Source organism: Ornithorhynchus anatinus, chromosome 6, assembly GCF_004115215.2.
Source record: "Ornithorhynchus anatinus isolate Pmale09 chromosome 6, mOrnAna1.pri.v4, whole genome shotgun sequence".
Lineage (NCBI taxonomy): Eukaryota > Metazoa > Chordata > Mammalia > Monotremata > Ornithorhynchidae > Ornithorhynchus > Ornithorhynchus anatinus.
In genome coordinates this window covers 28,833,004-28,847,408 of record NC_041733.1, presented here as the reverse complement: position 1 = coordinate 28,847,408, position 14,405 = coordinate 28,833,004, and the positions used below count along the sequence as shown (strand labels likewise).

The 14,405-nt window shown below is 39.3% G+C and overlaps 1 protein-coding gene across 3 annotated transcripts in view; it reads left to right on the top strand.

The window, feature by feature from the left end:
• Positions 1 to 14,405, top strand: part of PASD1 (PAS domain containing repressor 1) — a 104,623-nt gene that overhangs the window by 54,380 nt on the left and 35,838 nt on the right. For 2 of the 3 annotated variants that reach the window (XM_029068126.2, XM_029068125.2), the window contains exons 2-6: positions 2,221 to 2,277; positions 2,698 to 2,852; positions 7,368 to 7,459; positions 9,550 to 9,639; positions 13,863 to 13,983. In XM_029068126.2, the coding sequence (XP_028923959.1) occupies positions 2,246 to 2,277; positions 2,698 to 2,852; positions 7,368 to 7,459; positions 9,550 to 9,639; positions 13,863 to 13,983 (490 nt within the window). In that variant the 5' untranslated portion in view covers positions 2,221 to 2,245. Of the gene's footprint in view, positions 1 to 2,220; positions 2,278 to 2,697; positions 2,853 to 7,367; positions 7,460 to 9,549; positions 9,640 to 13,862; positions 13,984 to 14,405 lie in introns of those variants that run through there. The other variant, XM_029068128.1, reaches the window with a different exon arrangement.

Here is a 14,405-nt window from a genome sequence, read left to right as displayed (position 1 = left end):
AGAAAAGTGAAGTGATTTGCCCAAGGTCACACAGCAGGCATGTAGTGGAGCCAGAATTAGAACCCAAATCCTTCCGACTCCCAGGCCGCTGCTGTATCCACAAAGTCACGCTACTTCTCATAATAATTATATTTGTTAAGCACTTACTATATGCCAGACACTGTACTAAGCGCTGGTGTGGATACAAACCAAGTAAGTTAGACACAATCCCAGTCTCACATGGGGTTCACAGCCTCAATCCCCATTTTACAGGTGAGGTAACTGAGGCCCAGAGAAGTTAAGTGCCCAAGGTCACACAGTAGACAAGTGGCAGAGCTGGATTTGAACACCTGACCTTCTAACTCCCAGGCCCATGCTCTTTCTCTATGGTATTTGTCAAGGTCTTACTATTTGTTAGGCATTGCTCTAAGCCCTGGAGTATATACTGGGTAATCAGGTTGCACAGAGTCCATGTCCCACATGAGGCTCACAATCTTAATCCCCATTTTACAGATGAGGCACAGAAGTGTTAAGTCACTTGCCCAAGGTCACACAGCAGACAAGTGGCAGAGCTGGGATTAGAACCCAGGTCCTTCTGACCTCCAGACCCAGATTCTATCTACTGGGTCATGGTGCTTTTCATTTTATAGTTTATTGAGCATTGAGTGTTTTAGTAGTTAAAGGAAAAAAAAATTCACCAAGCCGTGGTGTTTCTCTACTCTTTTGAATGGGGCTCTCCCAACTGCTTAGTATAGTGCTTTGCACGTACTAAACACTCAGGAAATGTCAGTGATTGATTGATTGATACTTCTATATGAACCCTCCTTAGAGCCTGAATTTTCTTTTCAACAGCAGATTCATTCAATCGTATTTATTGAGCGCTTACTGTGTGCAGAGCACTGTACTAAGCATTCAGAATGTACAATTCAGCAACAGATAGAGACAATCCCTGCCCAACAACAGACTCACAGACTAAAAGGGGGAGACAGACAGCAAAACAAAACAAGTAGTCAGACATTAATACCATCAAAATAGATAAATAGGATCATAAGATATTTAAATGAAGTGACCAGTTGAGTTCCGTTTTTACCTTTATCTTTTATTAATCAGAAGCATGTACCACAATGTCTGTGCTTAAGAATTCCCTTAAGAAAGTTAGCACAAGCACATTGCATGCTCTCTCCTTGATGCTCTGCATGATACTTGTGCAAAATTTTTCTGACCTTCATTTAGGATTAGATCTCAGTAAAGCTGAAAGGGAAGACCTCTTGGGTTTCCTAAAGATTCCTCTGATTCATTCATTCATTCATTCATTCAATAGTATTTATTGAGCGCTTACTATTTGCAGAGCACTGTACTAAGCATTTGGAGTGTGCAAATTAGTAACAGAGACAGTCCCTGCCCTTTGACGGGCTTACTGTCTAATCAGGGGAGACAGACAGACAAGAACAATAGCAATAAATAGGATCAAGGGAATGAACATCTCATTAAAACAATAACAAATAAATAGAACCAAGAAATAATAATGTTGGTATTTGTTAAGTGCTTACTATGTGCAGAGCACCATTCTAAGCGCTGGGGTAGATACAGGGTAATCAAGTTGTCCCACGTGAGGCTCACAGTTAATCCCCATTTTACAGATGAGGTCACTGAGGCACAGAGAAGTTGAGTGACTTGCCCAAAGTCACACAGCTGATAAATGGTGAAGCCGGAATTAGAACTCACGACCTCTGACTCCCAAGCCCGGGCTCTTTCCACTGAACCACACTGTATCATTGTCTCTTTTTCTTAGATGAGAAATTAAACAATTTGGGATGAAGCCTGGGTCCTCCAGCTCTCTTTGCATATTTACTTAACTTCAGTTGAAGTCAGTGGGAATTAAACCTATATAAGGGTGTGGGATTAGTCCTATAATTAGTTTACTTCTCAGTTAAAAGTTGTGTAACTGTACTCTTGTGTTTTTTAAGCTACGGAAGACACGGGACATTTTATTGGAAATTATCTTTGTTAATCCCAGATAAAGAAACTAAGATTAACTGTTCCTTCTTTGCACTCGAATTAGTGGTTTAATGGTATTTAATGAGATGGTGTCATGTGGAACACTTTAAAATCTTTGGGAAAAGTTGATATGTAAAACAGGAGTTTGACTGTATTACAGGCAGGGATTTACAGAAGAAGAGTGGCAAACTAGCCCAACAAATTTGGATTCTTATGTTAAACTGTATTTTCCTTTCAATTTAGAATCCTGTGTTGTGTAAACGAGCTGATGGATGAAGATGAAAAGGACAGGGCAAAGAGGTAAGTACACCAGACTTATCGGCATTTGGGAGACTGTGGCAGTGTAGAATTACACTTACCTTCAAATACTCTGTTTTTGTGTGGTGAAAAATGGAATCTTTTGCCCAACCTGAAGATCCGGTGCAGGTTCACAGCTCCTAAACACTTATCATTGCTTTTCGGTGTGGTCTGTGGCCTTTGAAGGATAGGTTACCTAAATTAGAATTACAGAACTCAGTGGCCTTTCTGAGAACTTCTGTGACTACGAGTGAACCTGTTTAAGATCATGGGGCTATGGTCATGAAAGCAACCTCCAGATAACTGTTCCTAGTTCATTTGCCACTCCACCTCACAACTCTTTAAAGTCTCCGCTTGAGTTTGGTTCCAGTGTGCCCTGTTTCTGGTAATTATTAAACCCTCTTTGTGCTGTGATCAATTTAGGGCTTCACGCAACAAATCCGAGAAGAAAAGGAGAGATCAATTCAATGTCCTCATTAAGGAACTCTGCACAATGCTCCAGGGACATGGCCACCCTCTTAAAATGGACAAGTCTACAATACTACAGAGGACCATTGACTTCTTACAAAAGCAAAAAGGTATCTGGGAATCTCGTCTGTTTTTCAATTAATCGATGGTATTTATTGACCGCTTACTGTGTATTTCAGGGAGGGTAATTGAACTAGAGTCCTTTAGACTGTAAGCTCAATGTGGGCAGGGAACATGCCTACCAACTCTGTAACAGAGCGCTTAGTACAGGGCTCTGCACATAGTAAGCACTCAGTAGATAGGACTGATTGAAAAATATAATTGATTGAGTTGGGAGATGAGATCCCTGCCTTCTAAAAGCTTAGACGGTCAGCCACAAAGCAGCAGCGTGGGGTGTTAGTCAACAGTAGGCAGGCACTCCTCAAAATAGAAGTGGTAAATACAACTCTACCTGCTTTCCTTCAACCCACCACTGTGAAGCTGAAGAACAGCAGGATATGGGAACAGATCTGGTTCACAGGTGGGGAAGAAAGGAATCTTGAAATGACAGTCAAGCAGATACTTTGACACTTAGTTGGGATGCAGAGATTGGCAGCAGACAGTTCCCAAAACAGGAATTCTGCCTGCATGGGACAATCTGTGAGAAGATTGTGCCTAACAGGTTTATTTAAAGCAGATTCTGATTAAAACTAGACTGCCTTTTGTCCCACCATGAAAATCCTTTGAAAATATGCACTTACCCTGACCAATTATTTTAGTTTTGGAGATAGCCTAGGGCCAATATAATTTGGTCAACCAATAGAAACAGCATCTAGCTTTATTTTATTATCTGTTCATCCTACAAGTTTGGGTTGAGGGCAAAGTGGTAACTGATTTTAATGGGCCATTATGGGGCTTTCTGCAAGATAAAATTATTTAACATTGGCATCCATAAAGGCTCATAAGCAAATCACCAATTTTTAATCATGCACTTCAAAGATACTAGAATTTAAATTGATACCACTAATTTAATTGTAATATCTAATTTGCAATTGAAACTAATTACGTAGCATGAGTACTGGTTGCAATCAACTTACCCCAATTTATTAAGCCACAGCATCCAGAGCTTAAAGTTAATAATATTACCATAATGTTTTTCACTTCTGTAATTACTACTCCTGACTCTGGCCCTACACTTTTTGAATGCACATATTTCCAAATGGAAAGGAGGAGGAATAAGCTGCATTAGAAAAGAGCAGCAATCTGAGGTTGGCAGAATGGGCTTTGAATCTTGCCTCTCTGGGTCTCATATTACCCATTTGTAAATCAAGGATAAGTATACCTATGCTGTATGTATTTCTCAAAGAGGTAGTGAGACTGCATATGAGATTCTGAGTTCTGTACTCCCCTTCCTGTCCAAGAGAGCATGGACAAGAAATTGGAAAGGGGGGGCTTAGTCAGGGAAGACTTCCTGGAGGAAGTGTGCCTTTAATCAGGCTTTGAAGGGGGCAGGGAGAGTAACTGTAGGATTTGAAGAAAGAGGGCAATCCAGGCCAGAGGCAGGACGTTTATTTATTTATATTAATTTCTGTCTCCCCCACTTGACAGTAAGCTCGTTGTGGGCAGGGAATTGTCTGTTTATTGTTCTATTGTACTCTCCCAAGCTCGTAATACAGTGCTCTGCACACAGTAAGTGCTCAATAAAAATGATTGAATGCATGAGTGAATCAATCAATCAAATTGAACACAACCTGCCCAATAAATCTACCCAGATGTCGAGAAGTTGGAATAGCAACTCAAAAATATGTAGGGCCTCCATCCAGTCTTCACACATCCATTTTTCTAGACCATTCTCCTCTTCCTAGAGTCATTCCTCTACACTGTAAGTCCCTCCTCTAGACTATAAGCTCCTCCTCTAGACTATAAACTACTCCTCTAGACTGTAAACTTCTTGTGGGCAGGAAACATGTCTGCCAACTCTTTCGTATTGTACTCTCTCAAGCACCTGGTCTAGTGCTCTGCACACAGTAAGTGCACAGTAAATAACATTAATTAATTCCTATCCCTTCCTGGGTCATGCCTGTATGAGAAGCAGCAGGGCTTAGTGGAAAGAGCAGGGGCTTGCAAGTCAGAGTTCGTAGGTTCTAATCCCGGCTCTACCATTTGTCAGCTATGTGACCTTGGGCAAGTCACTTAACTGCTCTATGCCTGTTACCTCATCTGTACAATGGGGATGAAGACTTTGAGCCCCACATGGAACAACTTGATTACTAGTATCTACCCCAGCATTTAGAACAGTGCTTGGCACATAGAGAGCGCTTAACAAATACCAACATTATTATTATTTTGGGACTGCACTAGGCCAGCACGTTAAGGATAGCATATGGCGACACGTGCAAATTACGGTCCCACCTTCAAAGCCTTATTGAAGGCATGTCTCCTCCAAGAGGTCTTCCCTGATTAAGTTCTCATTTCCTTTCTCTCGCTCTCTTATGATTTACTCAGGGTAGCCAAATCATCTAAGGCACTGCATCAGCTCAAGGCGGGGTTTTGAATCTCCCTCCTGATATCTCAATTTATTGAGAAGCAGCATTGCCTATTGGATGGAGCCTGGGCCTGGGAGTCAGAAGGACCTGGGTTCTTATCCCGGCTCTGCCACTTGTATGCTGTGTGATCTTGGTCAAGTCACTTAACTTCTCTGTACCTCAGTTACCTCATCTGTAAAAAATGAGATTTAGAGTGTGAGCCCAATGTGGGACAGGGACTGTGTCCAACCTGATTAACTTGCATCTACTCCAACCCTTAGAACAGTGCTTGACACGTAGTTAGCGCTTAACAAGTACAATAGTAATGATTACTTTTATTATTATTCACCACCACTATGCACAATCCCACAACACTCATGTACATACCCGTAATTTAATTATATTAATATCTGTCTCCTCTTCTAGACTGTAAACTCATTGTAGGCAGGGAACATGTCTTCCTACTCCTATACTATACTCTCCCAAGTGCTTAGAACAATGCTCTGCACACAGTAAGTGCTCAGTAAATATGATTGATTGATTGATTGAATGCAAATGGTGTGTACATAAGGAATGATGTCACCCCTATTTTAAGGATGCACAAGATTTATTTATGTAGGGGGAGAGAAATGGGCTCAACATATGTGAAATATTATGGTTCTTGGTAGAAAAGCGATTCTTGGTCCACTGTCTTCTCTAGAATATAAAGAACAGGAATAATAGTATCAAAGAAGTTTTTAAATACCCTCAGTTCTCCTATAACACATGGGTTACATTCCTATCGATCTTGTATTGAAGAGAACTTGCATTGTAGTACTCACCTCTTCCAGGATTATGCATTGGTGCGCAGACCGTTTCTTCCAACACTGTGGCATGCTGTATCCAAATAGGCTCATGTTATCAGGTGAAAACACCCTCCAAATTCCTTAACACTGCTTAGCCAAAATGTGCACTGACAGTGTGCATTACGGCAGAAGTGAGAAAACCTGGTGGGAAGTCTCCCTAAGTTATCAGTTGCCGGCTAAGACCAATCGCCAAGCATGCAAATAATTTTAAACTCGACATTTCAGACAAAACCTATAGGATTTTACGGTAAAAGGAAAAAGAAGCAGACTTCAGTAATACATCCCTCCCCAATTATTTCTCTCTCCCTGATCACCTTTCCTGTTTACATTCAGGATATCTGACCACAATCCAGAAAGAGTGTAGTATGAGCCTCTGCTCTAGAAGAGGGCTTAAGTAGTTATCTAGTTCAACCAGGAGAGAGAAGAGACAAATCATCCCAATCAAATGGAGCTCCATGAGGCTCCTGGCAGGGTCCAATCCTCAAGTACTTGCTTAGGTCTAACTTCAGTCTCTCCCGAAATCAGACTACTGGTTATTCTGCTGCCATCTTCTGCCCATTTTGAGGTGCGAGCTTTCTAGAAGAGTGGAATAACAGAAAGCCTTTGAATGATCAGAGCAGTGGAATCACCTGGAGGCCAGGCATTGACAACACCACAAATTTTTTCAAGATGAAGAGGTGGTGGGAGGAAAGCATTATTGATTTATTCAATCATATTTATCACCTGAGAGAGTGCAACATAACAGTAAAAATTATGCCATTCATATTTGAGCTGAAATTTATTGGGCAGCCAGATCCTTGTGTCCATCCCCATCTTTGACCAAAGAATAACAAGCTATAGGATGTGAAATCACATTTTTACTAAAATCAGTTCCGAAATCTGATCTTCAGTTCATTTACAAAAAAAGGTTCCTTAGAAAAAGCCCTCATTTAATGTGGTGAACCTGCATGACTCTCTTCTGATTTCCTCTTTGGAGTACCATCTAAATCTAACATGATATCACTTTGTGGCGTAGGCGGTGGAATGAGCTGATATTTCTGGAAACATCAATTGTGGATAATGTAGCATATGAGCTCTGAGATATCAGGGACTGTTTTGGATATTTTGCCCTGGGCTTTGAATATGGTGAGGTCTAGATTAAAAAATAAACCATTATTCTCTGATAAAATTAGAATTGTCAGCACTGCCACAATTTGTAAAATACTAAACGTAATGTCAAAAAATGTTGTTCTTTAATAGGAGTGTGTTAGTCCGTTTATTTTTTTTTTCTTTTAAGAAATCACAGCCCAGTCAGAAGCATGTGAAATCAGACAAGACTGGAAACCTTCGTTCCTTAGCAATGAAGAATTCACCCAGTTGATGTTAGAGGTAAGCCATAATGTAAAATTCATACATTTTATGGGATTTATGAAATTACTGATGAATCTGGATAGCAAAGAAGGGACATAAAGGGTAATCAGAATAAAATTAAATAATTATTTGTCAAATTCAATCAATGTAGACACAACAGGCCTCCCGATCCCCTTTTTCCGCAGTTTGCAGAGTATTTCCTTGAATTATCTGGAAATTGCCTCAGCTTCATTTGGCAAACACAAACTGTAACTTCAAGGAACAAAACTTGGCTTCCATATTTTTGCTAAATTTATTTTTTCTTTGGGCTCAAATGTAAAAACTCTTGGCTGTTAAAGACTTGCTCTACATTCTTAACTTTCTAGTAGCTCGTTACATACCACTTATCCATTCGTTTATCCAAACACCTTTCGAATCTACTGAACAGCTTCCTGTGTTTCTGAATTCCATTTACTTCTCCATATGAAGAAGTGTCATCCTTTCGTTTGTTTGTATGGGTTACACCATCCTCAAGCCTTAGTTGGTGTCCCATTGTCCTCTGGTGGGATTTGGTGATCCACAGTTCTGTGTTCACCCTGTACATTCGCTCCTCATGACTCAGTAGACTTCAGTCCAAGTTATTCTGTTCCATGATTGAGAGAGCTACTGCCCCTTCCAACCTTGCTCCTTTTTCTGTTAGGATGTAATGACTTCTTTTTGGAGATGCTTGTTCTTCCTAGGAATTTTACATGCCAAATGAACTGGTTCTAATTAAGCCAGGCAGACTAGCTTCACTCTGAAGAGAGTTCCCAAACAGAAACTTTACAACACTTATGTGGTTTGGTTATACACAAGAATCAATCTATCCCAAGATAACCTGGTCTCTGTGTTTTTTTGTTGTTTCTTCTAGTCGAAACAGGACATAATTAGTGATAAAATTGAGGATTTGGGTAGATGAAAGGTGTCCTTTGCACCACTCATCTTTGCTGCTCAATTATGAAACAGTACTGACGTCCACTCAGAAAGCTTCTTTTATGTTGGTTTACATTGTTAGAGTTAAATACTTTAAGTGAGGGTAACTGCCAAAGATATATGTAGGTACACACACACACACACACACACACACACACAGATTAATACTCTAATGGTGAAGTTTACCTGTGAGTTGCATGTATGGCTGAAAATGCCCATGCAAGATGGACAATCCTACCAATTTGGACACACAAAAGGTGGTCCCCTTGGGTTGCAGTGCTGATGTCTGCAGCACCTGATACTGTGCTCGCTTTTGCTCCCTTGTCTTGTCTGGAGCCAAAGTGCACTGGGCTTGTTGACCTGTCTGCTTTCAGGAAGCAGATCCAGGTTTGTTGGTTCAAGGCTTGCCTAGGAGGTTTGTGCTGTTGTAGTGTGTGGAAGCCAAAGATGAAGCAATAATGAAGTAAGAAAAATAGAACTGTAGGAAAGAGATTATTGAACTAAGAATCGATGATATTCACCCCGTCTCCAGGATCTTCATTAAGGAATCTTACATTTTCTGACTCATTCCTATCAATAACAGCTTCAAATTTCAGTTTTTGCTGCTGAATACGGTTAAGAAAATGCTCTTTTCAGTGAATGCATTGGTCAATCAATTGTATTTATTGAACATTTATCATGTGCAGAGCACTTTACTAAGTGCTTGGGACAGTACAATGCAACAGAATTAGCAGACGTGTTCCCTGCCCATAGCAAGCTTCCAGTCTAGAGGTCGAATTAGACATTAATATGAATGACAGAAAATTCAGACGAGTGAAAAAGACCCAAACATAGCTATCCCAAATAACTTTTCTGCAATTAAGATAGAATAGCTAAAATGAAATTTGAACTAAGACATCAAAATAAAACTGGTTTTGACTTTTTTGTTAATCATAAAAACACATTTGGAAATATTTTCTAAATTGACATGTATTTGGATATTAACTAGATTCCAGGTGGAATGCATTATAATTCAGTTTTAATTAACTGGTGTGTAATGATATTTAATGTAAAAAGGGCTAACAATGTATATTGGATGATTAGATTTTTTGTTCATAAATCTCACATTTCCTGTTGCTTTATTAGAAACTATTATTACTACTCTGCCTTTCCTTTAGGCTTTGGATGGATTTCTAATTGCACTTACCACAGATGGAATTATTATTTATGTATCTGATAGTGTCTCATCTCTTCTTGGCCATTTACCGGTAAGTTCTAAAATCAAAATGGAGAAATGGGAGATTATATTTCTTCTCATTAAATTTTTTCTCATAAGTTTGTGTTTCCCTGATAGAAAAGATTTGGAGTAGGTACCAAAATTTCATAAATTAAATGCCTCTGTTATCGCAGGTGAGCTCAAATATTGAAATCTGTAATTATTTTCAGACACAGTTGATTACACACAATAAACACAATTAGTTTACTACTGGATCCCACTGCCTTATTTGTTCAAATAAGCAGTGTAAAACAAAATTGAACCAGTAATTGCTTCATCCTGGCAAAAGTAACTGGATTTATATGTAAAATGATAGAGAATTTCCTTTAAATAATTCTAATGCACTGTATATTTGTTGCTCTGTTAATTGTTATATGGTCCCACACATAAGGTAGATAGGTCAGGGGCCCTATCTTTATCTAATATGTAGCTAGGTCAGGGGCCCTATCTTTATCTAATATCTGTTCCATAAAAAATAAACAGTAGAGTGTAATTAATTGGATTTTCAGGTTACACTAAATGCATTGACCAAAATATTTTTTCCACACCATTGAATTATAACATCATGAGACACATCACAAGCTAATTCCTCGAAGACATGCCAGGTATATTCAGTTGAAAATACAGAGCTTCCTAGAATAAGTTTCATTTTGTGAAGACATGTTCAAATCTCTCTATTCTAACCATTCTTATTTATTGCATACATTGTGTTTTTAATAATAATGGCATTTGTTAAGCACTTCAGAAAGGAACTTGGCTCAAAGGAAGGAGCCCGGTCTTGGGAGTCAGAGGGCATGGGTGCTAATCCCAGCTCTGCCACTTGTCTGCTGTGTGACCTTGGGCAAGTCACTTAACTTCTCTGTGCCTCAGTTAGCTCATCTGTAAAAAGGGGATTAAAACTGCAAGCCCCACAGGGGATAACCTGATTACCTTGTATCTACCCCAGTGCTTAGCACAGTGCTTGGCACATAGTAAGCGCTTAAGAACTACCATATTTGTTATTATTATTATTATTGTTATTATTATTACTTGTGCCAAGCACTGTGCTAAGTGCTGGGGTAGATACGATGCTGTCAGATTAAACACAGTCCCTTTCCCACATGGAGTTCACCATTTAAGGGGGAGGGAAAACAGGTAATTTTATGACAATCACTCTACTATAAACACTGGGGAGAGGGACACAAGAATAAGGAATCATGATATAATCCATGGCAATTCACAAACTAAAAGGTAGGAGGAAGATAGACACACTGGGAAAGAAGTAAATGGCAAATTCAGCTCAAAAAGTCCACCACAATGTCAGTTGTGAAATGATAAGCAGTATCAGCCTTGATCAATCAATCAAACAGTCAATCAATGGTATTTATTAAGCACTTACTGTGTGCAGAGTGTGGCACAAGTTTTGACAAAATGGTATTTGTGGAGTGTTCACTATGTGTCGGGCATTGTACTAAGTGCTGGAGTAGATACAAGCTAATAATCAGGTTGGACACAGTCCATGGCCCTCATGGGGCTCACAGCTTTAATCCCCATTTTACAGATGAGGTAAATGGGGCCCAGAGATTTGAAGTGACTGAGTGCCCATGGAAACAATCACACACTTCTCCAGGTTTGAACAGTTGGGAAGGGTAGGCTTCCATTTCAGCTGCTCCCACAGAAGAGGCCCCCTCGCCCCCCAGTTATGATGAGTGGGAAAGGAGGAGGAAGGCACTGAAACTTAAGGTGCCGCCCCATGGAACACCAAGCCCAGGTGATGTGCAGGTGTCTCTGTTTCTGACCCTCCATCTGACCTGCCTTCTGTTCTGCTGCAAGCCTGGATAGTTCAGGCAGTCTTCAGAGTTCAATCAGCCACAGCATCAAGCTAAGGACCTCCAGCTCTCCCAGGCGGTAGCACTGAATCAGGCAACTTCCAAATCATAAAGGGTCAGGTAAAAAGGATCCGGTTCCATGCCAAAATCTCCCTGGCCCCTCTAGACTGTAAGCTCGTGGTGGGCGGGGAATATCACTGTTTATTGTTGTGTTGTACTTTCCCAAGGGCTTAATACAGTGCTCTGCACACAGTAAGCACTCAATAAATACGATTGATTGAATGAATGAGTAAATAGTAGAGTACAACTCAACATTTTTCAGCCCTGCTCTACTGAATTGATTTAATCCTTTCCAAAAACTTGAAAGCAACAAAGCCAGAAATCCCAGAAGAATTATTTTTTCCATTCCCATTATAGCAAATTTTGAAATCCAGTTTCAAAAATTCATTTGTCAGCTCCCTTTTTGCTACACGTTGGTGTATAGGATACTGGGAGAAGCTGCGTATTCCTTTAGGCTGATGTTTTAAGTTGTATCCTCTTGGATGAGTATAGCACTGACAATGTATGGGTGAGATATTTTCTAAAGCAAGGTAACAGGGCACGTGGTTACACAAGGCTTTAGATTAGAGACTGAATCACTCTTGAGATTCTTATAGCCCTAGGATATATTTGCTTAAGTATTCACAGGTCATAGTCCTCTAGACTGGAAACTTGTTATGGGCAGGGAACGTCTCTTATATTGACTCTCTGAAGCACTTAGTACAGTGTTCTGCACACAGTAAGTGCTCAATTGATACAATTGATTGATTGATAGTGCTAAAATGACTGGTTAAAGCTTCAGTCTCTTATTTAGGTTCTCAGTACCCTGATTTTTTTTCTGTTGATAATGATCTCCTTTTATATTTTCTCATTTTCACAAATAGAAAAATGAAACATTTATGACAATTACCAATATAATTACCATTTTCAAGTTCCCCTTATATTACCTTATTTTTTAGAGTATTTTATCCTCATTTTGTAAGTCTAACTACATGTCTCAAAGCAAAACACATTTTTTCTATCCTTGCTAAAACGTGGCCTAAATGTTTCAGTAAGGTTTCTGCCCTCTGAATGCTAAATAAGCAGTTTTGTAAGAGAAGTGTTATTTCTAGTAATTGTAGTCTAATGAATTAGTGAGGAAGTTAATTAAGAGGAAAATCATTGTCACAGTCCTTGTAGAACTGTTTTAATTCCTTCAGAAAAGGACTGCTTTGATTTCCATTTTCAAATGAGAAAACGATCATTCATTTGCCTTTAAAAACAAAAAAATGACCCATCCAATGGGCATTTTATTTGATGTATATATCTAATACATTCTTTGCAAGTTAAAAATCTACCCCAGATTTTGTTTTTCTGTAAAGCAGACCTACAGCACTGAAGTACACCGCATAATTTACTTTTTCATCCATTCTCCATTACATTGAGGTGTCAGTCAAATATAGTACTAGGATGTAGCAAGATGGAGTATCATATGCAAAAATCAGGATAGTCTACCCAGGTCAGACTCTTAAAAGAGCACATCAGGCTGAAAAAAGATGTAGAGAAATGGGATGTAGAGAAATGGGAGACAGTACAGAAAAAGGTACAAAAGTGATTTAAAGGGATGGAAGCTTTGTAATGTAAAGAAACCTTAAGGGAATTGGGAGAATTTAGGTGAGAGGTAGAAAAGGCTAAGGGATGACTTAATAATTCAGAGAAGCAGCATGGCTCAGTGGAAAGAGCCCGGGCTTGGGAGTCAGAGGTCATGGGTTCGAATTCCGGCTCTGCCACATGTCATTAGTGTGACTTTGGGCAAGTCACTTAACTTCTCTGTGCCTCAGTTACCACATCTGTAAAATGGGGATTAACTGTGAGCCTCACCTGGGACAACCTGATTACCCTATATCTACCCCCGTGCTTAGAACAGTGCTCTTCACATAGTAAGCACTTAACAAATACCAACATTATTATTATTATTAATTGTCTTCAGGCAGATGGAGGATTTCTAAGGAAAGAATGACAAATAATGTGCCTTGAAGTCCAAACAGGGGGAAAATAATTTAAATTAAAACTGGAGAAATTTGCATTGAACATTACATATAATTTCGTGACAGTCAGGGTTATAAAACTTGGGGAATACCCTAAGAAGTTCATTTGTAGAGTTTTCATTCCTAGAGATCTTTTCAGAAAGGACAGAAAACCTCAAGTCTTGGAGGTATTAGCTATATCTACTTCATGGAGGCAGGGGAATGGACCAGATGAGCTCTCCTGCCTTCCAAGTGTATTATTCCATTCTAATTTGACTTTTAGTAATTACTAACATTTTAGTAGATATCTTAACCATGTTATGCAGTATTGTTGAACATGACAAAACATTCTTTTGTATCAGTCAGATTTGGTGGACCAAAATATATTAAACTTTCTGCCTGAACGAGAACAGAGTGAAGTTTACAAACTTCTCTCTCCACACGTGCTTATGACTGATCCAGTTGCAGCTGATTTTCTAAACAGTAAGTTCTTCAGTCATTAATGGAAAAGTATTAATAACAGAAATAAATGATGCCCTGAGTCAGTATAATGATTTTGTAGATGAAGCATTGAGTCCTGAGCTCCAAATTAGAATACCTTTGCCTTTAATTTGCTTTTGATTGAAAGAAAGAAGCCTTGAGTAATCTGCACCTCATTATGTAAAATAGAGATTGTGTTTTTTGTTCTACAGCTCAAAGGAAGATTGAAAGCATTTATGGGACTAGATTGGTAGAGTCCTTTGAGTTATTCCCAAGAATAATAGTAGTTGAATTTTCTTCTTTTTGAATTTAAAAATAAACTTCCAATGCTAATCCAAGCACTTTTCCTATCCCACCTGGACTACTGCATCAACCTCCCTGCTGACCTCCCAGCCTCCTGTCTCTCCCTACTTCAGTCCATACTT